The sequence below is a fragment of the Terrapene carolina genome, unplaced genomic scaffold, assembly GCF_002925995.2.
Source record: "Terrapene carolina triunguis isolate 2854851 unplaced genomic scaffold, T_m_triunguis-2.0 Scaffold714, whole genome shotgun sequence".
Taxonomy (NCBI): domain Eukaryota; kingdom Metazoa; phylum Chordata; order Testudines; family Emydidae; genus Terrapene; species Terrapene triunguis.
The window spans coordinates 5,892,818-5,920,232 of NW_020665065.1; the positions used below are offsets into that span (position 1 = coordinate 5,892,818).

At 38.8% G+C, this 27,415-nt stretch overlaps 1 protein-coding gene across 1 annotated transcript in view; it reads left to right on the forward strand.

Moving 5' to 3' along the window:
• CFAP74 (cilia and flagella associated protein 74) overlaps nucleotides 1–27,415 on the forward strand; it is a 102,170-nt gene that overhangs the window by 4,458 nt on the left and 70,297 nt on the right. Inside the window, exons 2-10 of the mRNA XM_029913560.1 lie at nucleotides 2,688–2,844; nucleotides 3,878–3,968; nucleotides 5,277–5,429; nucleotides 12,657–12,755; nucleotides 17,811–17,915; nucleotides 23,703–23,876; nucleotides 24,175–24,285; nucleotides 25,933–26,035; nucleotides 26,906–27,063. Coding sequence (XP_029769420.1) covers nucleotides 2,715–2,844; nucleotides 3,878–3,968; nucleotides 5,277–5,429; nucleotides 12,657–12,755; nucleotides 17,811–17,915; nucleotides 23,703–23,876; nucleotides 24,175–24,285; nucleotides 25,933–26,035; nucleotides 26,906–27,063 — 1,124 coding nt within the window. The 5' untranslated portion in view covers nucleotides 2,688–2,714. The remainder of the gene's footprint in view (nucleotides 1–2,687; nucleotides 2,845–3,877; nucleotides 3,969–5,276; nucleotides 5,430–12,656; nucleotides 12,756–17,810; nucleotides 17,916–23,702; nucleotides 23,877–24,174; nucleotides 24,286–25,932; nucleotides 26,036–26,905; nucleotides 27,064–27,415) is intronic.

Here is a 27,415-nt window from a genome sequence, read left to right on the forward strand (position 1 = left end):
AGGAAGTGACTCAAGCTGAGCCTACTCTATTCTGGTAAAGTGTCACCAAGGTGGAAGGATTATTTTTGTCTTTGTACCAGAACCAGTGGGATAGGACTGTAATATTTATATGGATCCAGGGAAATTATAAAGCGTTCAGACAGCGTGCTAACCACATGCCAAAACCTGTTGCAGCTGCTTTATATCTGTGAATAAATATGTCACACAGCAAATTCTGTATGTACGTTATTAAAATGTCACACACGTAGTATCTGTGTGACTAAACAGATCATATTGAACACTTACAGTGTCTCAGCTACTGTAGCTCCTTGACTAAACAAGTCACACTTGGCAGGAGTTTTTTTTGTTTTGTTTGTCATTGCATATGTAATAGTATTTTAGCTGAATAAGGGTAGGTCTACACAGCCCATGGCAGCGAGTCTCCCAGCCCGGGTCAACAAACTCAGGTTCACTGGGCTTATGCTACCACACTAAAAAGCTGTGTAGACAGAGCTTTGAAGTTGCAGCTCAGGCTGGAGCTCAGTCTCTGAAACCTGGGGAGGGAAGTGGGCTTCAGAGCCCAAGCTCCTGCCTGAGACGCAACATCTACACAGCTACTTTTAGCACTGTAGAGCAAGCCCAAGTCTGTCGATCCAGGTTGTGAGGCTCACTGCTGCAGGCTATGTAGGCATACCCTAAAAGGGCTGTATTGAACAAGGCTGCAGACCTTTTGGTTCTAATACTATAGAAGTAGCATTGAGGCTTTTTCAAGTTACTTACTAGCACTAAGGGGTCAAATCCTTCTCAATGTATATGTATGCTTAAGTGCTTTTTGCTGGATTGGGGCCAGAGTGTTCAGCACCTTGATAAATTAAGCCATTGTTTAGTTTGGTATTAGTTTATATTATTATATATATTTCACCGTGAATTGTTCACCCTGACATTTTTATTGAATTTGGGTGCTGTTTTGTTGGGGTAACATTTTCAATAGCTCCTAAGTCCCATTTTCAAATGTGACAAGCATTTAGGGCCAGATTTTTAAAGGTATTTAGGCACCTAACAATGCAGCTAGGCACCAAGTAAGATTTTCAATGGGAGTTAGGCACCTAATCTCTTTCTGCGCTTTCAAAATTCCCACTAGGCACCTCTATGCATCTTTAGATGTTTAAGTATCTTTATAAATCTGACCCTAAGTGCTTAAGTCACTTTTGAAAATGGGAACTTTTACCGTTGGTTCCCTCTTCGCCTCCATTTTGCTTCCTAAGGTTCAGACACATGCATGATCAGAACTGGGAGTCTGACCCTCTTTCCCGCTTTCTTTCATATTTAATTCATAGACAAATTCAGTCAGCAAATATCAGCTCTTATACTGTGCAAACAGACTTTGCCCTCACTGTGAAACAATGGGCCAGATTTGTTTTGTTTAAAAATCCACAACAATTGTGCTGTTGAATGTTAATTGTTGTTTTATTTTCAGATGTTAATATGCTGCATCCAAACAGTAATAAAATATCTGATTTTTAAAAAAACAATTTACACAGAGTGCTATAATACAAATAATAAAATAATAATAGACATACTTTTTACTGATGCCACTAATTAGACTGTTTTCTCTACTGGTTATGTAGTAATTCAAACACAAACTGTATTAAATCTGATGGACCTGATTCTTCTCCCATTTACAGAGGTTTTAATTCTGATGGAATTGCTCCCTGGCTTACATTGTTGTGAGTCTGTTCAGAATGAGGCTTGCTATGTCTAAGATCCACAAAAGCAGGGAAATTGACAATTAAAGATTAAGTAACCAGTGTGTGGTATCTAGATGGTGCACTAGCATAAAACTAGTTTGTATATTTTAGGGTACAATTTTGTATATAAAAGGAGTTGGGTAAAATGACCGAATTGTTCTTTTTCAACTCTAGGCCCTGATTCTCAGCTGATGTAAATTGGCATTTTCACTACCTGAGTTTCTGGCCCCTAGTTTCTCTCATAACATTAAAAATCTGATCCTTGCAATACTTGAGGACTGAAACTTCTCCCTGACTTATAGGATGTTTTGGGTTCACAAAGATTGTAACACTGAACCTTAATTATCCATCCTATAGACGTTAGGTATTGGACACATGATAGATGCATGCCCTATGAATATCCCTGCTTTATTTCTGTTCATACCCATATATTTCTTTGGGAACTGGATTTGGCCCCTATAATACCTAAATGATGTGTTTGTTAGGTAAATATCCATGTTTTTTAAACTGATTTATCTTGATACATTTTTTGTACATAATTTTGTTAAATGAAACAAACCTATGCTAAACATCTGTTTTCTTGTCAATTGTCATAAATAGCTTTCTGAGTGAAATTATATTTTTGAATATTAATAAAAATGAATTAATATAGAACACCTGACATTTCTCACAAAACTAGCAGTTTCAATCACTGGGTAAAAATGTGTTTGGAAGCACTACGTCATTGTTGACCTTATTATGATAGGAAAATACTCTGGAAATGGCCTAGTTTTCTCTTTAAGAGATCCATTAAAATCCAGACTCAAATTGTGCAGCTAGTAATTAAATGTTTAATTGTAGCCAATTATTTCACATATATGAAATATCTGCTTGATCAAATGTGATTAATTCATCTCAAAATATAGTCAGCATTTGTGTGTGAAGTGGGAATATTCATACACCAATTATTTTCTCTGGTAGCCGAATTCTATTAAAAGAATTGCCAGTATGGAAGATATTGAGTTCTTTGATATTTGTGAAAAGGAACAGACAGCTGCTACACCATTTTTGGAACAAGAAAAAGATGACGACGACAGTGTAACAGATCAGTTCTGGAATGTGGCGAACCAGGCAAACGGTAAAGGTGAAATATTTTGCTAATTTACAAATGCTGACATATTAATGTACTTACTCATTTGGCTCTTTGAGACAATACAATACAGTACAGTCCATTTAACAGATTTGGAGTCAAACTGAGATCTTAGTTATATTGGTATAAATCCAGAGTAATTCCATTGACTCCAATGAGGTTACTTCAGATTTATACCAGTGTACCTAATTAGAATCTAGTCTGTCACTGTGTATCCCCAGTACCTCTACTTCTCAAATCAAACAGTTGCTCACAGAGATACTGACTGCACTAATCAGGGTTTGACTGTGTAGTTCCTTCGTACTTACGCCATCTGATCTTAAACCAAACTTCACACCCCTTGATAATCTGTACGTTATTCCCTGTACCATTCACTTTTTTAAACATCATCTTAATGAAATTTTTAAAACTGTTCTTACACAAGGACAACATACAAATGTTTTACTGGATGCAAGCTTCTTTTCTGTTTTTGTGCCCTATTACCCATTATTACTCAGAGCGCAGTGCTGATACTGACCTTAAAATGAAAATTTTCTTAGGCAAGCATTTTATTTTTTCATCATCATCCTGGTACATGGAGACCACATAAATATTTAGTGATAAATTATTCTATTATTGTTGCAGCAAGCTAGAAGAATGAAAAATATATAAATGCATGCAGTGTAGAATAGGTTAGAATTTGGTGAACAGCATTTTATTATCCTGCCTGCCAAAACCTATCAATGATCCATAAATCCTGAATTCCATTTGGCTAATACAAACTTTCTTCGTATAGCACTTATGTTTGATTGTCAATGACAGCTCTGTAATGAAGGTGGAGAGCATTTGTCTGTTTTATTTCCCAGGTGTAAAATTGCTTTCAAGTGTATTTTGTGATGAGAAGTTTTAGATTATACACAGCAATAAAGCTTTTAAGATGTCATCTCCATGCTGCTTGTCATATTTTGACTTGGCAGGAAATGTACATTTTAATGTCCAAAGTATCTTTATTAAACTGTTGTTTTTCTTTAATTTTTGTTAGGACACAAGATTGGAGAAGAGTCAGAGGAGGAGGATAAAATCAGAAGCAAGGAAGCTTCTGAAGGAGTTGGAGAGGACTCTGATTCTAGCGGGTGAGTAATTTGTATACTCAGTCATCAACTATGCTGGTAATTTCTTATATGGTATTAATTTGCTTTTTGTGGGAGAAGATTTATTTATTGCAACTTCAAGAATACACTGGATTTCTTTTTAGGAAGTAAGAACTGTAGGCCTTTCTGACAAAGCTGTTCTAGTAATGGAAAGCAGCAAGGCATAGACAGTAATGGTAAGATGCAGACAAACTTTGGACCCTATTTATCATGTGGAACTTATTGGGATCTGCAAGTAAGTGAGACTTTTGTCTGTGTAAGAACACCAGGGTTGGGTCACATGTTGTTGAACAGATAGGCATCAGTATAATTGTACTAATGCTACTCTGGGTCTGCAAATAGGTGGTACAGCAGATTAATATACTACTAAAATCTCAGTAGACCACAGTTAAAAAAATCTAACAGGTCACAAGTGAAAATGAGTTTGGTGGTTTAAACATGGTCCAATGGGGGTGCTGCTTCACGTTGATCAAAGCAATCTTTGGCCCAGTTTTACAAGATTGTTACTCTCTGCCCAGGAGAGACCTGGCAAGAGGATAGCAGGAGTGATGAAGATCAGGGAATAAGGTTCATTAGCCTGTTTGCACGAGGAAACTTGCATATCACATATGCTTAGCTATAGCCAGACTTATACTGAAACTCAAAGTACATTGAAATAATTAAGAAAAAGAACCACCAGCCCCTTCTCTGTATACATTTCATGAAACCTGAATGACAACATGCGATAGTTTATTAATTCAGTGGGACATGAACCCCTTAATCTACTGCTTTAAATACATTTTAAGGAAGTCTGAAACGTCCCCTTGATGGCTTTGAATTACTGTCCAAGAATCTGGAATTTTACAGGCTCAGGCCAAAATTTTCAAATTTGGGGGCCTAAAAGTGCCTAAATAAATGTCTTGTTTTTTCAGAAGTGCTGAACACACACAGCTCCCACTGAAGTCAACTGGAGCTGTGTATGCTCAGTATCTTTGAACATCAGGTCACTTATTTAGTTCCCTAAATTTGGATTTGTGCACCTAACATTAGCTGCCCAAGTTTGAAGTTTGGCTCTGGTTTACATCTGCCAAACAAGGATTTTAGTGCTGATTTTGTTCATTTTTTGTTTGTTTTGTTTTTTATGCTCACTGTACATTCATACTCCTGATGGAAAATTAATTTTAAAAACTGAAGGAAAAAGAGTGTGTGTGTTCATATACCCCAAATAATTATTAAACGCCTCAACATTGTCACAGTGGTTAATCATTTGTCACAGTGGAAGTCTTTTTTTTTTTTTTTTTCAATCTAAAGGGAAATACAGGAGCGCCACATGAACAATGGTAATAACAATAATAATAAGACCATGAAGTATGCAGACAGAGTTCAGATATTAAACCTGCGCAGAAATCTCAACCAGCTTGACAACATAGCCAAAGAAAAGGATCTTACCATTGAAAAAGCAAGGTTAGTGTTTAGCCATGGGGTTCAGCTGTCACACCAGTATAGATATACCATAGTTTTGTTTTGTCCTCCCAAACAAAAATCAAATTCCAGGATATCATTCCTGATGTAACTATTGTTTGTCATAGTTTGTATTATTGTTTGGTGAAAGCTATATTTATCCCAACAACAGATATCAAGGATCGAGGCTGTAAAGACACTGTAGGATGCAAATATAGGTTCTGTTCTTCTTATGTTCTGTAAAACCTTGAAAGCAGTAACTCTATTGATGTAAATGCAGAAAGTTAATTTGAATATAATCCAGAATGAACATTACTAGTCTCTTTTCATTGTCCAAACTGAGAGACAAGTAAATTGGACATTAAAAAATTCACTTTCAGTTCATAACTTGTAACACAGGTGAGGAAGTTTTTTTTTTTTTTTAAAGGACTGTTAATCTGACAGCGTCCCTTTTTGCGAAGATAAATACATGTTACAGACTCAGTTATTATTCTCAATTTTTATTCCTCCATACTAAATCATATAAATATTTCAAAAGAGACACTTGTTGATTTTAGATATCAGGAATAAGAAATGGCAGCAATATGATATAAACTCAGGAACTCCCATGCTATAAGTCCATACTATAAATCCATTGTGTGATACTCAGGACATTAGTTGCATATACTAGCCATTGCTGCTATCTGTGCCAAATCCTGCCTTGATTTAAACCTCCATTAAAATCAACTGGAATTGCTGAGGAAATGGTGGGAAAAAATAGCCTCCTCTAAGATCCTCAGCTAGTGTAAGCTGTCATAGCACCACTGATGTGAGTGGAATTATGACAATTTACATCATCTGAAGATTTGTCCCTTAAGTTTAATGTCAGAAACAGATGTACATTGGCAATGCCCTTTGAGGCCTATACATTAAATAACAACATTAATTCCTCCCTTTAAATGGATAAGGCTAAAAAAGAGTGCAGGGCTCATATGAGTTAAACAGGATACAAACAAATTGTGATGAATATTAATAAAATGAGGATTTCAATACAAGTGACTATGGACAGATGCTTCTCTAAGTTATTTCTAAGCAACCCCACTGACCCAACTGGCTGTTGGGAACATCAAGTAGATAAGTCAGAGTTTGGTGGTCTACTGAAACCTCTAAAATTAAGACTGCATTTTGCCTTCATATTTTACTAACGACATATTTTCAGGATTTCATTTAATATTCAAAACCACTAATGTGTTGCTGTTGTCTTTGTGGCTAAGCTGCCATGATTCTTTTAAACAAGCTCCCTGAGTTTACGAACACTTAGGGATTTTTAAACAGAATTAATCCTAATTTCCAATAAGCACTAAAAATCCCTTTTTCTGAAACTGAACAAGACTTAATTGTTTGAGAAATTGCTTTTTCATATTGAAAATATTTTCCCATTGCTTTATGTTTTATTAGCAATCATGTACAATCAAATGTGGCCAGCTCATACTGTGTATGCACAATGTATAATGCAACAAAAGGAATGAGAAAAAAAGGCAAGTTAATCACAAAAGCTATATTGGAGCTGCCAAGAAAAATTTCATCAGCAAGTTATATAGTGAGTTAGGAGTGTTTAGCACTGGGAATTAATGCCTAGGGACTGATAAGTGATCAGCAGAGATTATGAAAACTCAAAGAAGGAACCATTATTTCAGCTGTTCTGTTGTCTATTCTGATTGTTAATTCCTCCATTCTGCCCCTCAGGACTACATAGTTTAAATATCATGTTAATTTTTTTAAGTGAATGAAAACTGAGTTACTCTTAAAAACTAAGAAATTGCAAAATAAAGCCGGTGGCTTGCTTTTTGGCAGTGCAATCAGGGCCGGTCTTACAGGTGGGTGATGTGGTCAGGCGGACACCGTGGTCAAGGAGTGGGACAGGCCTGGGGTGTGAGGCCGTAGAAGGGAGCTCGGAGCAATGGGGTGTGGGGGAGGCAGCGAGGCCCAAGGATGATGGGGGATGGGGAGTGTGGGGAAGCAGTGAGAGCCGGGGGTATGGGTGGGGAGCCCAGGGAAGAAGTGGAAGCCTGGGGGGATGGATGGAGGGTCAGGGGAGGCAGCGGGGCCTAGGGGTGCCAAAGTACAAGTTCACCCAGGGTGTTACCTGCACAAAATTCTCTATTACTCGCATACTCTAGGGGCACCACGTTTACCCAGTTCGTGGGGTTCTAGGTGGGGCTCCCTCTTAATTTAGACACCCACCCTTACCCCATTCCTAGGGCTCAGGGCGTAACCTTACACTCTAGGGCACCCACCTTTACCCTTTCGTGGGCTCAAGGCGTAACCCTCTTAATTTAAGCACCACCCTTACCCTTCCATGGCCTCAGGGTGTAACCTTACACTCTGCGGGTTTGCGGGGTCTTTTATCAGTGAAAGAGCCTTACACAGTAATATCCTTAACCTCTATTTAACAACGATTACCAAAAAAAGAATGCACATGCTAAGCATACAATGCTTACCCCTCCCAATAAGGGAGATGAACTTTTCTTGATGGCCAGTCAGGATCAGGTCATCTGGGGGACTCCAGCTTCTGCTCTGCATGGTGTGGTTGGCAGGGTGTTGAGGTCTGGCAGCTCTGGTTTTGGGGCTGTCCTGGAGTTGGTTCCAAAGAACTTCCTTTTAACCCCCGTTTATATAGTGAAACTTGAGTCTTGCTTAGCTGTACCTTAACCAATCATTTTACTAAATTATTACTAAACAATTTTCTAACCAATCCTAACATATTATAAAATAATTCTTTAACCAATCACACCCCACCATCTTAATTGATTTACACCTAGCAAAATTAATTATTTAACAGACAGAAACAATCAAAGAACCAGACAGAGACCATACAGATAAACAATAGAGAAGTGGGAACCATAAAGGCAAAACAATAAAGAAGTAGGGATTTTACAACCACAACTTGTTGATACGTGATTTCTTGCCAGACAGAATACCATCAAACAAAGTTTTCTTTAACCATCTTAAGATTTGTTTCTTTATCTGGTGATGATGGGTACTATTAGGACAGAATCGCCTTCTTAACAGCCCGATATTATATTGTTTTAATGTAATTTAGATGAAATGTGAGGATGTGACTTTCTGCTTCTTGGTTAATGGCTGATGCTGGTCTAATATGGCTGCAGACAAAGGGCATAGGCCTTACAATTTGGCTACAGGAAAAGGCCTTATCCTTACAAGAGCGCCATTTTCCCTAACACTGGCCCTGAGTGTAATGCCAGTACAATGTAATCTTAGAGTTGAAAGACCTTGCAAAAGAAAACTTGACTCTGTGGCCTGGATCTGCAAAGTTACTTAGGTGTTGCAGTGCTCAGTCACTATAAGTGATTCTCAGTCTCTTTCTCTGGCCCAGTTAATATTTTATTAAAGTGGAATGGCTTCAACAAGAGAGACTGAGAGCAACCCATATCAGAATATCCCATAGTCCTGTGGTTAGGGACTTACCTGAGAGGTGGTGCACCCCTGTTCAACTCCTTCTCCTCAGGCAGAGGAGGGAAATTGAACAGGGGTCTCCCACATCAGTAGCCTAAGCACTGGGCAGGGTTATAAGGTAGGCTGCCTCTACTTCCTGGTGTTTTGTGTGGAGTTAGGCAGCTTCTGAGCACACTAATGGTTTGGGTCCTGCAAGCAAGACAGGCAGAGGAGCTCCTCTCTTCCCCCAGTTTGTTGATCACACTGGGGCTCAGGCATGAGATAGGTGACTGGACACCTAGAATGAGGCAGCAGTGCTCATGCTCAGAGGCAGACATTTAGGCACCTAGGGGACTTTTACTGCAAAAATTTAGGCGCAAAGAGAGAGTTTATGCACCTAAAGGTTTAGGTGGCGGTCAAGCAAGGGTTTTGCAGATTGCATACAGCTGGGACTTGGCACCTAAATCTGGGTTTTGGACATCTAAGTCACTTTGTGGATCTGGCCCTTTGTTTCCGGACTACTGGCCATATGTTTCCCTGGAGTTGAACACTGCAGCATGTTGGCAATTTTAGCAGAACCTTCAAATGCTCAAGTAGTATTTATTATTAATTATTATGAGTATTACTGTAGCAATTAGGAGCCCTAGTCACGGATAAGGACTCTATTGTGCCAGGTGCTGTACAAATACAGAACAAAAGAGACAGTCCCTGCCCCAAAGAACTTACAATCTACGTATAAAACAAGAGACAAGAGATCAATACAAGTAGATGAGGGAGTACAAGGAATGAGACAGTATTGGTCAGCATTATAAGCAGTGGTTTTAGCACATTAGCAGCCTAATCATTGCCAATCTTTTGTAGGAATCAAGGCAAAAGAGAATTTTAAGGAAGGATTTGAAGGACGATAACGTGTTATTTTTGTGGATGTGTATGGGGAATACGCTCAAAACATGAGGGCAGCATGAGAAACAATACAAACGTACTTGTTTGAAAATTTAACAAGGGGCGATGGAGGCTGGCATCATTAGCCGATCGCAGCCGAGGATCAACATCTCAATAGGGAATCAGAGATAATAGGTGGGGTGGGGAGAGGCTACAAAGAGCCTTGAAGTGAATACAGGCAGCTTATGTTTGATGCAACACAGAAGGGGAAGATGGTAGAGGGAGGTAAAGAACGAGTGACATGGTCAAAGCAACAGTCTAGAACAGCAGTTCTCAACCAGGGGTTCGGGTCCCCTTGGGGGCTGTGAACAGATTTCAGGGAATCTGCCAAAATAAACCAGAGAGCAGGGCCAGCACTAGACTCACTGGGGCCCAGGGCAGAAAACTGAATCCTGAGCCCCGCTGCCAGGGGCTGAAACCAAAGCCCGAGCAACTTAGCTTCACAGGGCCCCCTGTGGTGTGGGGCACTGGGCAGTTGCTCTACTTGCTACCCCCTAATGCTGGCCCTGGCTATTAAGCTACTGAAAAACAGCTGTTGTGGCACAGGTGGGCCATGGAATTTTTATAGCATGTGGGGAGGCTCAGAAAGAAAAAGGTTGAGAACCCTTAGTCTAGAAGATGATTTTTGCAGCAGCATTCTGAATAGATCTGAGTGGGGCAAGTTTGCATTTGTCAAGTCCAAAGAGAAGGATTTTGCAGTAATCAAGATGCACAATGATGAGAGCTTGGCCAAGATTTTTAGGTGTGTGGATGGATAGGAAAGACTGTATTCTTAGTGATTTAGACATAATCTGGATGTGAGGATTTAGACAGAGGTCTGATTCAAAGATAACGTCCAAGTTACAGGCGTGAGTGACAAGCAGAAAACCAAAGCCTCTGACATGGTATGTGACTAATTACAACTAAAAGAGATACTGTGCAGAAGATCTTCAGAACTCAAAAAATGGAAGTGTGGTGAGTGGCAGGAATAAAATACAAGCCAGTGGAAAAGATTGTATTATCTTTTTCTGGAAATCTCTGCAGCACTCAGCAGGAAAGGTGTGCTCATCCATATCTGCCTAGTCTCCTCCTTTCTCATAGCAGACCCTGCACCCATGGAGTGCACTCCAAGGGGTTTCAGAAGAGAGGGAGATGAAACTTTGGCAGCAGTTGATATTTCCTTTCACACAGGCCCGGGAGAGCCAGGCATGGAGGGTCCAATTCACCCATGGATCAGGAGTGGGGGAACAATCCCACCTGGGGATTTGACGCAGTAATTATTGTATTTCAATTGACTATTCCAAATTATTAGAATAAAAGAAGTTATTAGTTTCAGATTCTGTAACGTTATGCTGAAATGAACAAATTATAATAAAAAGGTAATGAGGAAATTTTGGTTCTGAGTATCATTGATGAACTATTGCTATGTAACTGAGAGGAGAAAGTTTTTAAATGAACTGTTTCTGTGAATTTATAAACAAATGGTGCTCTTGAATAGTGAGATGGTGTAATTTAGTATTATGGTTTTCAGCTTTTATTTTCTGTTATATTTCAGGGAACTTTTTTGGAAAATAAATATAAATCTGCAAAGCTCAATATTTCTAGACATTTCCTGCCATTTAGTCATTATCCTCCCAATGTGTGCACTCAAGATGTCAACTCATGTCCTTCCCAATTGTGCAATCATCTTGGAGTGGCAGGAAGTTGATGGCTGGGAGTAGAGAGGCCAACAGCTGTTTGCAACATTTTTTCATCATAAACAAAAACTAATAATTATCACTGCATCTTCCTTGAAAAGGGGCTTTTATTGGTAAATATCCATGCAATTTTTAAACTGGAAGTGCCATTTACAACTGCACTTGAAGCTCAACTGCATATGACCTACTTTACAGTGACATGCTGTGAAAGATTTCCCTTGTCAATTACTATTATTTTGCAGAGCAAGGATAACAATCTTTGTACTTCATTATCAAACATAATTCTATTAACAGTTACAAATATCTGGGTGACTGGGTAGCTTAGATTTATAAAGGCATATGGAGTCTTTTAACTTTGGGTCACTGGTTCAAAAGTGACCAAAAGTCAACCATCTGATGACTATTTGGTAGCCTGAACTGGTCTCTCTAGTTCCTAGTGGGCTTCTGTCTACTCATCAACTAAAATCACTGTCATAACTGCAGCAGATTAGACCCCCTTTATTGGCAATCTTAGCACAATGGGGCCAAAGACTAAGCTGGTCAGACACACTGAATTTCCTCCTTATTGCTCAAGGGGGTCCCTCCAGAATTTAAGGCAGATTGCCACGGTATCATACAGAAATCTGCACTGTTTCTTCTTGTGCTATACTTGAATAAATAAAAGACTTCAGGTCTTGTGCTGTCAATATAACAATTTATGAGTCTGTTCCAAAGCCCATAGAAATCAATAGAAAGAATTCCATTGATCTCAGTGGACTCTGGATCAGGCCCCATATATGGAGCATAACATCACTTACCTTTAATTACATAGGTAGTTTCACTGAAGTGAGTGGGACTACTCGTGTACTTAAAGTTAAGCACTCATCTTAAATGTTTCATTGCACGAAGGCCAAAAAGTATAAAAACCAAATTACAAATATGCTGGACGAGGCTAGATTTTAAAAATACTCTTTATTTATCATCATTGGTAGATGCTACTAGAGCTTTGAATGAAACCAGAATTAATTAAGAGGTTATATTTTTTTTCTAAATACCTGGTACAAATACTTTAAAGTTAACAAATGCCTCTAAAGAAACTCTTGATAGGATCCAGCTATGATCCTAAAGAGCAAAAATCCTTCAAGAGAAGGAATGGGAAACGTACCCAATATAAAGAAGGATATTTTGTTTGTTTCAGAGAGGAGCTCAGTGCCTGCCAGCTGCGGATCGAAATGCTAACAAAAGAACGAGAGTGCACAGAGACCAAAATAGAAGAAGAGAAAGAGGCTGGAAATACGTAGGTAGAGGGTATTTCTGGTTGTCACAGTTTATTGACATGCTCTGTGTTTACACATGGGGAGGAGAAGGTAATGAGATAAACTTTGTGACCTTTTCCCTCTTCTTGTTATTGCTGAAAATGTTTGATAACATTATTAAACATGTTGTTGAATCTATCAAATGACACCTAATAGGTCAGTGTTTAAAAGTCATTGCCATTATCAGGATAAAAAAACAAGCTGTATTATCTCAGTGGGCCATGCCATCTGGCAAGGAGCATTGCACTGTCATACTGTGCTTGGAGAACCGATCAGATAGGTTAGATCCCAAGTTGGTGAAGACTTTAGTGATGCAATTACTCTCCAGGCAGCTTATTATTCACACCAACAGTACCTTCCACTTGATATACAGAGCAGCAGTGCAGTAGCTTGGGAAAGGCTCATCTGTGCAGTTTCCTGTCCAGAGGTAAGATGCTACTAGGGCAATTGCCGTGGAGAAAGAAGTGAGGATTGGGGGTTAAACATGACAGCAGATATTTATGAGCTAGTCCTTTGCATTTGGACAACACTGACAAGGTAGAATGACCAAATGCAGTATTTCCTAGTAGCTAGAGCAGGGAACTAGGTGTCGGAACTCATGAATTTTTTACTTTGTTCGGTCACTGAGTTGTGTGACCTCAAGCGGGTCACTCTGCCTCCATTTACTCATCTATAAAATGGGAGTGATAACTCTTTAGTTATTTGAAATCTGGTCTTGAGAGATCCCATAAGAACATAAGAACGGCCATACTGGGTCAGACCAAAGATCCATCTAGCCCAGTATCCTGTCTTCTGACAGTGGCCAATGCCAGGTGCCCCAGAGGGAATGAACAGAACAGGTAATCATCAAGTGATCCATTCCCTGTCAATCTCATGAGGAGCTCAAAGTACTTTACAAACATTAAACACTCCAGGAAACTGTAAAAAGGTGAAGTGTGAGATAAGTTAAATTCTGAATCTAGCACTGTGTCCTGCAAGTACACATTCAGATCCAGATTCTAATCCAAAATTTTCCACAAATTTAAGTGTGTGGTATTGTGGGTATTGGACTCAGAGTTGTGGGTCGGGACCATATTGAATTATGGTAATATCCTAATATTATATATAGGATTTATTGTTCCAGTGGTAAATATGGTAAAAACATTTTGCTTCTGATTTCTGTGTTATTCTCATGCCCCTTATCCCAAACATGTTTTATTTTAGTAGACAAACATATTTTCTGCTCATCTTTAAAAAATAATAGTAACCCCATCAACTAAAATGTCCTAAAATTATTATTAAACTACAATGCTCCACCACAAAACAGATTGCAATAAGGAATTGTTTGTTGCTTACCATAACTAAGTCATGCTAATTAGGAGTGGGTTAGTTGACACTGTTCTTCAGCCATACTTTTGCTCATGGGATTAATTAAAGTTCACAGTGTTCTTTCAGAAATAATTAGATTGTTCACAATGCCATTAACAATTACAACAAACGGAAGAGGAGTAACAGATACAGCTAGTATCCTGTCACATGAAATATCCTCAGATTCATTCTGTCTCCTCTTCAACAAAGAGGCCCAAATTCTGTCCTCATTTACATTGATATAAATCTGGAGGACCTTCACTGGTTTCCAGGCAGTTACTCTGTATTTATACGTGTTATTATTGAGGGCAGTGATTAGTCCGGAATCTGCCTCTTTCCTCATATTTCCCTTTATTTTTGACTGATGCACATTAAAAATATGTATGTGCACTAACCTAATCTAAAATACTTTAAAAAAGAAATACTGTACCTAAAAGCTATGCACAAATTATGATAAAAAACAAAACAAATGATGGCCATCAGATTAGTCATTTTGTGAGAGATAATAGTGTCCCAAGGACTTATGGAAACTTACCTTGTGATTCCTTTAAGAATCACAGGTATTACTGGGAATACAAACATGCCTTACTTGGAGAATCAACCCATGACAACCTATTGCTGTCATCATTTTATCAGTGATATATACAATGTACCTGACAGTCTCACTGATGAATATCATATATACTTTACCAATTCGTTTTTTTATGTTTGCCTTATACAGATACAGCCTGTGGAGTTTTATGATGTAGTCCACAGATGCACTAAATTTTAGTTTGGATGTGCAGCCTTGTAAATTACTAATCCCAGGATACAATGCACTGTCTTAATCAGAGTCACCGTCTCATATCAAGACAGAGCATTGCATGCTGAGACCTGTAGTCCATATAGATGCACCTTAATATTGAAAGATGAATTCCAAAAAGAAGGTATCTGCATTTTGTTCATTTTATGCAAGTTTGTCATTGTAGCACTCAGCTGGGCAAAAACCGAGTGCCATTGACACAAGGTCCACAACAAAAATATGATAATCGGAAAGAGAATTTAATGACATTTGTATACCTTTAACATTGGTTGACTCTTCCAACTCCCAGGAAAGCCCCTTGATCATGTTCATCATTTTACATGAGGGCGGACTCTCTCATTTTTAGCCTTACGCAAGAGGCTGAAAGGGATTTTCAGCCTGGGATAATTAAAATGTAGATTTAAGAAATGTATGTACTATAGTACAAATAAAGTCATCTTAACATATATAGTTAGTTTGGTTTACATTTATCATTCCTTCCACCCACCATTCATTTAATCATCTGGTTAATATGGATCAACTGACATCAGAAGTATGCTATGTCATTTTGAGTTTTGCTACGCTGATGCCTGTTATGACAAGGAACTGGTACTTATATATTCTATTTCTCAGTGTCGTATGTTTGAGAAATGCACAAATGCAATATAATACAACAGCAGCTACTGAGCTACTCTGCTGTGAAGTGGGAGGGAATTTACTGGACTTTTCCAATTTGTTTAAATTGAAAGCAGTGGGTGGTTTGTGTGCTAGTATCCAATGTATTATGAACCAGCTTTGCAGCTGCCACTGTGCCTGTACTATTCTTCAGGTTAATAAAATGTCTCAATGAATAACAAACTAATAAAGGTAACTTAATTGCCAAAACAGAATGGCTAATAATCAAAAACAATAGACTGAGTGGTGACACGTGCCTAAGTGTTTAAGGAAAATTAATTCCTGTGTAGTAGACACTACTCCCTAATATATAGTTTGAGTGTGATTGAATTTCAGATTCTTTGGGCAAGTAAACATAAGAATTTTTAAAAAGAAAATTATTAAAAAAAATGTAGTTTGATTGTCTGAAGACTCCAGGGAGTGGAGTTTGCAGTATAATCGGGTGAAATAGCTGAATTAAATCTTTTTCTGTCTTTTGCACAGAAATGTACCATCTCCAATAACAATGTCCTGTTTGGTCTAGAGTTAATTTCCATAATTCTTCCTCTCAGGAAGTCTTTATGGAGTAGTTTTGAGACACTTTATCCTCATGTAATTTATTGTAGAAGAAATATGCTCAGTATCAGATGCCCTATAATTTAAATAATCATTAAACTAATGCTAAGAAGAGCAACATAACTTTTATACTTATGCCAGGCCAAGGTCTAATCTGCAGATATGCAACTATGTAGCAGTTAGAATAGCAACTCTCATAATGGTCCATTACAGATACACCTCTACCCCGATATAACGCTGTCCTCGGGAGCCAAAAAATCTTACCACATTATAGGTGAAACCGCGTTATATTGAACTTGCTTTGATCCGCCGGAGCGTGCAGCCCCGTCTGGAGTGCTGCTTTACCGCGTTATATCCAAATTCGTGTTATACCGGGTCGCATTATATCAGGGTAGAGGTGTATTTGCTGCTTAATAATGGAGTAGGAAGATATACCAAATTCCTGGTTTAAAGACTTAAATAGCATGACATTTTAACAGTTGTTAAAATATGAATTATCATTAACTTAGCATTATTGATACCTATGCAGTGAAATTTGGACTCAAGTTAATGACAATGTTAAATTATGCTGGAGATGCAAATGATAAATGTGTTTTCTATTTAGTCAGGTTCAAGTTACTATTCAATAAGCCTGAAATAATACAGTACTTTAGGTTATGGCTACAAGTGAGTTTGTGCCCTGTACTGCATATTACAATGCACTGGTTTTGTTTTTAAGTTGTAGGGCTTCTGTGACCAATGGCAGAATTAGTCACTTCACCACTTTGGGCCTCTGTGTCAGGGCCGGGTAGCAAGTGGCCTGTGTGTATGGGTCACTTACCATGTTGTGGTCAGGAGATGAGCACCAGAGTCAGCGTCAAGCTGGGTCACAATACCAGGAAGTCTGGCACCGAGTTACAGGCAGGTGGCAGGGACGAACTGGGATCAGAAGGTGGAGTATGGGGTTCACAGCAAGGCAAGGTCTGGAACAGACCCAAGCAAGTAGTCTGCATCATTGCTCAGGCAGCTCTCTGCAATGGCTTCCTGGCTTATATATCAGCATGGGCCAATCAGTGGACTGCAGGGGGCCACCACCCAGGTCCAGCTGGGCAGTATGTGCTGCAGTGTCTAGGGTCGCCCAGCAGAAACATGGCCTCAGCTTCCAGTGATGATATGGAAATGTCAGCAGCCTAGAACCTCTGTACAATAGAACCTCAGAGTTACGAACAACAGAGTTACGAACTGACCAGTCAACCACACACCTCATTTGGAACCGGTAGTACACAATCAGGCAGCAACTGAGACACACACACACACAAAGCAAATAAAGTACAGTACTGTGTTAAATGTAAAGTACTAAAAAAGGGAAAGCAGCATTTTTCTTCTGCATAGTAAATGTATAAGTGATATTTATCAGCATTAGAAATTACAAATCACTTTAAAATATGGCTGAATGTTGCTAAAATGCTCTCATCTTGATTTTCAATTAACCAGAAGATAGTAGTTTAATGAGATTGTGCCTTTCAGAAGAGAATGGACACTTTAGGAGCCATAATTGAAAGACATTACATTAATATAAATTAGTGGAATTCTAAAACAAATGTCTCAGCCTTATGGCACCTTAATTGTTTCTGGAATTTTTTACTTTAAAAGGTTTTAACATACATTATTTCATTTTTTTTCTTTTTAAATTTAACAGTGCTGCCATATTCCGCCTACAGGCAATGCACAGACGACTGTGTGCTGAACTGGGGAACGAAAAGGACCTTGAGTCGAAAATTGCTTTGATGCTGAAAGAAAATGTGTAAGTTAAGAAGTGAGAAAGAATTGAAGAGACTGATCTTCATTACAGTTTTTATTATAGCAATTTAGCCCAAAGTCCTAAACCAACTTATTGATTAATTCACAGTTTGAAAGGGAGTGAACATAAAGCATGCAAATATGTAACAGCTGATATTTAAAGTGATCGAAAACTTAGAGGCAGGAAAGCTTGTGACAAAGTTTAAAGGACATAGTCGTCATTTTCTTCCCATCCTACACCATTTGCAATACTGTCTTAGAAGCTTGAAAATAACATCTCTCTGTATTCATTATATAGTTTTTGTGGTGAACATTTTTCTGTGTGTGAGTGTGTGTGTGTGTGTGTGTTCTGAAAGGAGCTGAAATGCAGACAGTTATTTTAGCAACTACTACTCCTTCAGTGTATAGAACAGGTGCCTTTATCAGGCTTAAACAGCATCATCAGAAATGTGAGCACAGCTGTAGGAATTGCAGGCCAAATTCTCTGCTGGTGTAAATAGGTGTAACTCCTCTGTTGGTGACCTTGAGCTGAAGCAGTTTAACCCTTGCAGCCTGAGCAGAAAGACACACATCTGAAAAGCAAAGACTTCAGAAATTGACCTTTGATACTATCCTACTACACCAGCAATATTCCTTTTGCATAACAAGTCACTGGAGTTGTGCCCATGTAGATAAACAGAGAATTTGACCTAGAATTTGGTTCATTGCAGTCATAGTGGAAAGAAAAATATTGTCTCTTTGTAGATCCCACTAAATAGCATTTATTGCTTTTTCAAATTTTAATGTTTTTGAGTTCATATTTTAATTTTGTCTGTGGCAAAGGTGTAGTGGATTTAATAAAATCTCAGGTAGACATTCTGAATCCTTTATTTGTCAGGTTAAAAACAGTTTCAAAGTAGATTTTATTTTTGGGCTAACCTACTAGAGAGCACAACATCAAAGAGTCAGTAAAATCAACAGCAATGCTTCCATTCACTTCTGTGGGATTGGGATTTGACTACTGATATTAGGGCTGTTTAGTGAGACTATTGCATCCTAGCTCTGAAATACACAGTGAACTTGTATCTTTTACTTAGTGTCTTTTATCAATTTGCGTGTTTGTTTCCCATAGCAACTTATTGATAAAGGAATTTTTACGGAGAAATTTTTTTAAGAAGTGCTTCACTTTCATAGCATCTCCAGTCAAGGATACAATTAAGTTCAGGGAAATGTCATCACTCTACTTCCATTATAAAGATACATAAAGGCACCAGGATAGGGCAGGTATCTGCATCTCATCATCAGTTTGCAAAGAGCTGCTGTTTTCTAGTGTACCAGTGAATTTTCAAAAGGCATTGCGAGGTTAATCTTCAAGGGACAATGTGACAGTTGTCACCATTGCAGATCAGTTGAAGGACAGTCAGTTCTTTGTGTCTTTCAAAATGAAAGAGGCCTTATAAAACACTGGTGCATATGGCCAGAGATTTGACAAGAGGCTGCCCCGCTCTGGTGACCTTGAGATGAAGCAACTTGACCCCCTGGGGCATGTTTGCACTACAGTTGGGATTATTTCTCTCAGTCCAGGTGGACAGCCACATGATAGCTCTGCTTGAGCTAGCGCACTAAAAATAGCAGTGTGGATGTTGTGGCATGGGTGGCACCATGCCTAGCTACCTGAGTATGGAACAAAGGGATCAGATAGGCTTGTACACACATGGCTAGGGTGTGCTGCAACATCCCCACTGCTATTTTTAGCATGCAGTCTGTCTACCAAGGGCAAGCTTCCAGCTGCAGTGAAGACATACCTCAGAGTCTGAGCAAAAAGAAACATCTGAAAAGCAAAGGCTTCAGAACCAGACCCTGGATATTTTTGCCACCACATTAGCAGTGTTACTTTTGCAGAACAAGCACTCTGCATATTTATGTGAGGAAAGTGTATTCTATTTTTGTCAAGCTCTCCATCCTGCAGATGCCACAGTTTAAACTTGAATAGAGTCATTCCTTGGCTGTTACATAAAAGTTTTCCATCAACTTTGTGCTGATGTTGGGGCCACATGGGAAATTGAGTAAATATCTGTCAGATTCAGCATAGTGAGCAAGAATTTTGAAAGACACCTGGACACTGAAGGTTAATTTATATGAGTTATATTCTTTGCTGTCTTTTGGAGAAACCAAATGCTTAATATAGAAGGACCACAGAGTGTGTCTCTGTACGTTAGGTATTTCATGACTGCAACTTCTCTAACTTGCTCTGACTCACAAGATGTCTAAAAAATCTCTTGCAGATGTCAGAATTGATTCTTGTTTACAAAAGAAAGTGCTGCCTGTCCTACTGTTCCACCATTTCAAGCACATACCTACTCACTCTTTTGACTTGCTGTCCAGCAATCCTTCTCTTTCTTTTACAGATGTGAGAAAAACACTAGGGACTTTTCCAAAAATCTCCTAACGTCAGCATTCATAGATTAACTTGGGTTTCTATTTCTCCCCTATTTCCTTAGCATCCACCATGTACTATCCACTGAATGAGTACGATGCCGCTTGCCAAAACATTAATGTCTCCAAATGTTGATTTTATATAAATTGCTATATAATATTTTGGAGTAATTTACATAAGCTTCCACATAAAGCAAGGGCTTTTGAGAGTAGTGCTTGACCTCACACATACCCATGCAGTTCCGTGTTTTGGAAATGATTTGTGAGCCAGATCCTTAGTTGCTGTAAATCAATGTAGCTCTGTTGATTACAGTAGAACTATGGTGATTTACACCAGCTAGGGACATATAGGTCCTTGTCTCATTTTGAAGTAGGAAGAAAGGTGGAGTGAAGTAGACATTTCTCCCTGTGATCCTTAATAGGAAGATTCTAACTTCTATCCTTTAATGTATTCTTACTGAATACATTATAATGACATTCCCCAGGGTGCAGTCTGGACTGTTGAACAGCTGTGTCCCCTCAATTTTCCAACCTGGGGTGCCTTCTATACTGCTTCGCTGTTAGAGCAAGCACTCCTGGTCTGCTCACAGACAACCTCTAGCATGGAAATTACTCCCAGCTATACTGTCCGAATGCTATGATCAGCCACCCTTGAATTACACTGCAGAGCAACACCAGCAAATTCCCAGTCCCAGACTTTCTCCCAGAAATATGCATCTTGTACTGCCCATCCCTCTCCTGGACAACACAAGCCCACTGGTTTAGATAAAACAACAAAACAAGTTTATTAACTACAAAAAGATAGATTTTACGTGATTACAGGTAATGAAGCATAAAAGTCAGAACTGGTTACAAAGAAATAAAAGGTAAAACACAACACCTAACTTTACAAGCTAAAGTGAATTCAAAGCAAAAGTCTCTCTCACCACATGTTCTAGCAATATTACTGGTTGAATTCTTTTCAGACAGGATATCTCCCTCAGTCCAATGATGCTTCCTTTGTCCTTCAAGTGTTGTCGATGCTGTAAGTAGAGAGGAAGGGAGAGATAACTTGGGGTGTCTGTTCTCCATTTGTATGCTTTTTCCTCTTCTTTGAGAATCATCTCCAGCTGGGGTTCAGGAGACAGAAAGTCTGTGGGGACGGGAACCTCCAGCTTATTTCTTTGACAAGATGTAAATTTCTTGCTCACACCCTTTTTCCTGCCAAAGAATGGCCACTTAACCAGGTGATAATCCATTTGATTTCATTGACACCTGGCTGAGGTGCCAATTTCCCTTTTATCTCAGAGGAACTGGTTTGTGGCTGCTTCCCCAGATTTGGAATATGTTTTAGTAACATCATATAGTAGAATATTATAACTTTACATACAATGTTGCCCCACATATTTTACCAGGATAATAATGATCAGCAAATCATGAATTTTCAGATAGCTTACAAGGCATAGTTTATATCATAGCCTTGAAAAAGGGGTGGACATAGGAATGCAGATGGTCACAATTATGCACTGAATAATATATAAAGAATTGTATCTATGCATATATTTACTTAGTTTCTAGTTCTTAAAAGGAGATGAAGGGGAAGCAACTATAGAAAACTGATGCTGATGAGTGTTTGTAACAACATAGGTAGCATGTATCAATTAGTGATCGTCTCAAGTGTGCAGGTCACTTAGGATAATTAACTCTCCCTGTATCCCATTTGGAACCATTCTTAGTTTGAATATAACTGTGTTGTGTTATTAGCTGCGGTCTCCCAGACACCCCTTAGAGAACTATAATACCAAAATAATAGAGGCAGTATAGCAGCATTCTGTATTTTTCTGCTAAATTAACATCTCATGCTCTTAGTTATGCATCACACTTACAAAATTATTCAGATGATAAAAAAATAAAATTATATCTTTGCAGAAGGTAGCAGGCAAACCCCTTTATATTTTTGCACCAGCAGTTCAAATACTAATGCAGCCATATCAAAGCACGAGCGCCAGCAGGAGCTTATAGACATGCTTTGCCAAATGATTAGCCAGAAAGTAGTATATCCTACTTCAGAATTACATAATAGCTTTAAAAAGCTTCTTTGATGCTTTCGTTTGGTGTGTGATTTGCACACCTAAAAAAAAACCTAAAAAAAAAATATGTTGTTAAAGATTGTGACAGCCAAACAAGCCAAACAGATAAAAACACTTCCTGAAACAAGGCAAAGAAGTGCTAGTTAAGTTGTGCTTTTTAATTCCTGATTTCATCTGAAAGCATTAGAATGTCCTAAGACTTTCACTTTTGCCGAGAATAGTTCTCTCCCCATTCTGTGTCTGCCTCAGTCATATCCCTTTGTAACATGATGGGTAAAAATTTCAAGAGCACCAAAGTGACTTAGGAGCCTACATCCCATTTAGGCACTTAGGCCCTGATCCTCAAAGGCAGTGGTTTTCAACCTGTGGTCCGTGGACCCCTGGGGGTCCACAGACTATGTCTAAGATTTCCAAAGGGGTCCACACCTCCATTTGAAATTTTTTAGGGGTCTGCAAATGAAAAAAGGTTAAGAACCACTGATCAAAAGTATTTAGGGATTTAACTCCCATTGATTTCATAGATCTGGGCCTTCGGAGCATAAGTTCTATTGAGTTTTAATGAGACTTAGGCTCCTAAATGCCTATGTCACTTTTGAAAATGGGACTTCAGGGCTAATTTTAAAGGATGTGAATATTACAATGTCCAGGTCTGGCAGGTTCACATATAACAGGATCCCACACATTTTTCAGTCTCATGCAGTTCTAGGGCTCCATATTGTCTGTGATCTGCACACAGGTTTCCCAGAGACTTCAATAGGATTTTACCCTAACACCTTGTCTCTGATCTTCATGGATGTGAGGGCATGGATATTTACACTTTAACTCAGATTTAATGTCCTGTATCAATCTTAAGCATCCTTAATGCACCCCTCACCATGGTATCTAGGCACCTTGGTCAAAACTCAGAATAGTCAACTCTAAGGACCATCACTGAAAAAGCTTACAAACTAGGTGGTTTTGAATAAAGAAAGCATTAAAAGCATTCTTTACTGTCTAGTAAACATTCTGCCTTTCCTTTTATTGGGTAAATACCAGCGTGAGGAAAAAGAGGAGTTTGAAGAGAAATATAAGTGACCTCTCTAAAAATCAGAAGTATTATTAATACTAGCATTATCAGGATTTTTAGCTATAATGTCCTTTGAAACTAGCAGGGCATAGAGTAAAACATGGCTGAACTTCTTTTTTCACTATGGAGCTGGTAGCACTGAATATATGTAATTAATTGATCTGCCTTTCTTTCCCCAACTATCTTTGCCCATTTCATTTGTGTCCCTTTAATGAAAAACACCTCACCCTGTGCTTAAAAGGTATGAAATGTGGCAGATTGAAATTGAGCAGGGGAAATTTGGAAGCCTCCGGGAGCAACTTGAGCAGGATGAGGAGGAACTAGAGAGACAGTGCAAAGAGCGGGCAGAACAGAGGATTCAGAAAGAAAAGACTGCAGCCCAGCTGGCAGAACGAAAACAACAGGTTGGAAAAAAGTAAGCACAATAACTGATAATCCACTTTCCTTTCCCCAACTATCTTAGCCCATTTCATTTGGATATTAGAAAGGTTTGCTTACTCAAAGGATGCTAGTTATGAAGGCTCTTCATGTAGGTACTTACCACAGAATATTTACACAAGGAAATGCAATTAAAGGGGCAACATAAACCAATGGCAACAGTCCACAATCCTGCAGCCCTTGGGCAAGCAGAGGACCCCTTGACTTTAGTGGGAGCTGTTTGTACATCAAGACAGTAGGACTATACCCAGTAGGTTTTTATTTGTGTTTTGCAGAAAAGAAACGGAAGCCTGGGAGGCGTATGAGAGAAGACATCAAAAAGTAGTCGAAGATGCACACGGGAATCATGAGAAAGCGGTCCAGTTTTTGAAAAAATCTATGTCAAGGTTCCTTTAGCTTTCCCCCTTGCTAGTGTCATAACACATCATCTGAAATGTGATACCTGATCCTCAGCCTTTAAGAGTAAACATTTTACAGCTAGATTACATTGTGACACTTTGCCCTTGTCTACACTACAAATTTATGTCAATATAACTACATCGCTTAGGGATGTGGATTTTCCACACCCCAAGTGACAGTTATACTGACCTAACCCCTGGTGTAGAAAGTGCTAGGTCAACAGGAGGGACATAGCTACCACCTCTCAAAGAGGTGGACTACCTATGCCTATGAGAGAAGCTCTCCCATTGATAAAGGTAGCATCTTCACTACGTGCTACAGCGGCATAACAAGTGTAGACAAGCCTTTAGAAATCTCCAGCCATACCACCTAGTGCTGTGATCCTGCCAGGTCTCACAAGCTAAGCAGGGACTTGAATAAGAGGCCTTGGAAGAAAATCCAGGTGGCTTGTGAAGTAATGTGGGTGAATCAGTAGTTGGGATCCTTCCTTTTGAGTCTGTTGTGACAATGTCACTCTACGGTCTTAGGGGGCACTGTATTGCTGGAGGAGTTGAGTTTTGAGTTAGATGTACAATCCTGGACATTTGTAGGCTCGTCGTTCCCTTGACACTTCTTAACCGGGGAAGAACCGAATTCCAAATCAGATGATTACATATCTAAATTACCTCTGAAGTTTCAAATGGATATGGTAGTTTTCACTGTGTCTACTAAAACTGCTGCACAGTGTTTCTTTGCGCTGTTTCTGTTACATCTCTGCATTGTACTTCAGTGGTAAATGAGATGAGCTCACTCTGTGTTGCTTTATGTTTTTGTAAATAACTATTGTTAGTTTTTATTTTTATGCCAGAAACTCTCTACAAAATATTTGTAAATCAGCTTTGTGTGTATATTAGAACCTTATACATTGAAAAGGTAATTGTATATTTTCCCTATTATTCTTTAGTTTTTTCTTTGGCAATATGGACAAGGTGCCAGCAATTAAGTCCAGTGAATTCATTACTTGACTGTTCTTGCTGATTCTTATATCTCAAGCAAAATATATTGCATCTACTAGAATGGAATCTAGGATCATAGCAGTTAGAGATGGAAAAGACCAAGTGGTTAAAAAATGAACCAAATGTATTTTTCTTTATTGTTAATATTTAAATTCATGTTAATAGTTATGGGATTTTCTCAGGCTTGATTTGGGTCATACCATGCATGAAAAAGCCCATATTTAGGGGTATATTTGTAGTCTGTAAACAGTAGAGCAACTTATGCAAGCATTAGCCTTTGATTATTTTAGTAAATGTCATTGTATGTCAGGTTACAATACCTGAATTTTAACTATATTTTAGTGGCTAGGCATTGATCTCGATATGGAACACACCTACTGATAGATACTCAAAGTTTAAGAAAATACATTGTTGAGCAAACTATCTGAAAGACTTTGTGGCCCTTTGAAACTTAAGTGGTTCTAAGTAGAAGACTCTTCCAACTGTTCTATTTTACTGGACCCATTATCATAGCAAACAGTGTCACCTACAGGAGGAAGGTTTGGCAACGTTAACAATTACTGTTTGCCAGGTTAGCCATTTTAATGCTGAATGCTTCACAGCAGGACACGAACCTGAAAGGCTTTATTCTACCAACAGAATTCGTCAGAAAGAAGCAAAGGAAGAACTGAAAACTCAGGAGCATATGGAAAAAAGGATGCAAGCTGTGCTGTCCCTGAAAAATAGCATAACTTCCAATAGGGTACCTCTACGACTGCTAAGATTAGTAGTGATGCAATTGATTCTCTGGAGTGACTGATTTTAATGAAAACCATTTCAATGTTCAGCATGCCCCTGGTATGACATGACCTAGGAGTCTAGCCACTAAAGGTTACAGAGTCAGACTCAGGGCCAAATTCAAATACCCTCACTCTCATTGAGTAAGTACCTTATTCCATGAGCAGTTCACTTACTTCAGTGGCACCACACCTAGAATATGGTATTCCATGAGTAAGGGGGTCAGAATCTGGCCTATAGGGTGGTTGATTGTCTTGCTCTTAATACAGAAATGCTTTATATTAAAATAAAACAGTTAACATAACAGTTAAAATAAGTTAAACCAACAGGAAAATGAAGAAATTCAGATTAAAGGCTATCATAATTTTGTTTTACCTGTTTGAATCTATGTATTCCAGAGTCTGAAAAGATGGTCTTAACTATCTTAACTAGCCACTGATTGTATTATAACCACCAATGCCTTCCACACATTGTTGCATAGAGTAACTTGTTTCAGGGGGCGGCCCTGGAGAAGGAGGTTGGTGGTCAAGAGACATGGTTCATGCCTTTAGTCCTGACCCAGTCACAGCTCTTTGCCAGGAGCAGGAGTAATCTGTGTGAGCTGGGGGTGCAATTGACTCAACTATTGCAAATAAAATCAGGTACAATTAAAGGATTTTCAAAAACCAAACGAACCCAAAGGCAAGTTCAACTATTAAAAAGAATAAAGCAACCTCTTGGTAGAAAAATCCACCATGAATTTGTAAATAGAGAAAGGGACTAAAATCAGATTCTGTATGTTGTATTCCATATTGTGTGAGTAAAATATGTAACTGTTATTTGCATGATTTTGTAGGAAACCCTTCGAACCCTCCAGGTGAGGGACAAAGCAAAGGCTCTTGAGGCAAAAAAGCAAGAGATGAAGATGAGAGGGGCTATTCTGGCAGAAGGAGGCAACGTCACCAAGGAGATTTTTCTCCATAAACAGCGTGTTGAGTTAGAAAGACAGAAGCAGTAAGCAGTCATTTCTTTGTGTACTTTTTACTCCAGGTTGATACTCATACAGGAGTGAATCTTCACCTCGCTCCACTCAGAAACTGAAAACATGAAATCTATATTGCTGTTAGCCTTGCTACCCCAGGGAACTGAACTGATTCTTGGAATCTTGTGTAGATAGAAACAATCAATCCAAATCCTCAGATCATATGAATTGGCAAAGCTTTATTGACTCAAAGAAGCTAGGTTGATTTATATCATTTGAGTATTTGGCTCAACTGTTTTTCCTTATAGTTTAAAAAAGTGTGAAGGAGTCACTGGTTCAAATCCAAACCATGACCCCAACCTACCACTGCAACTGTGGAGGTAT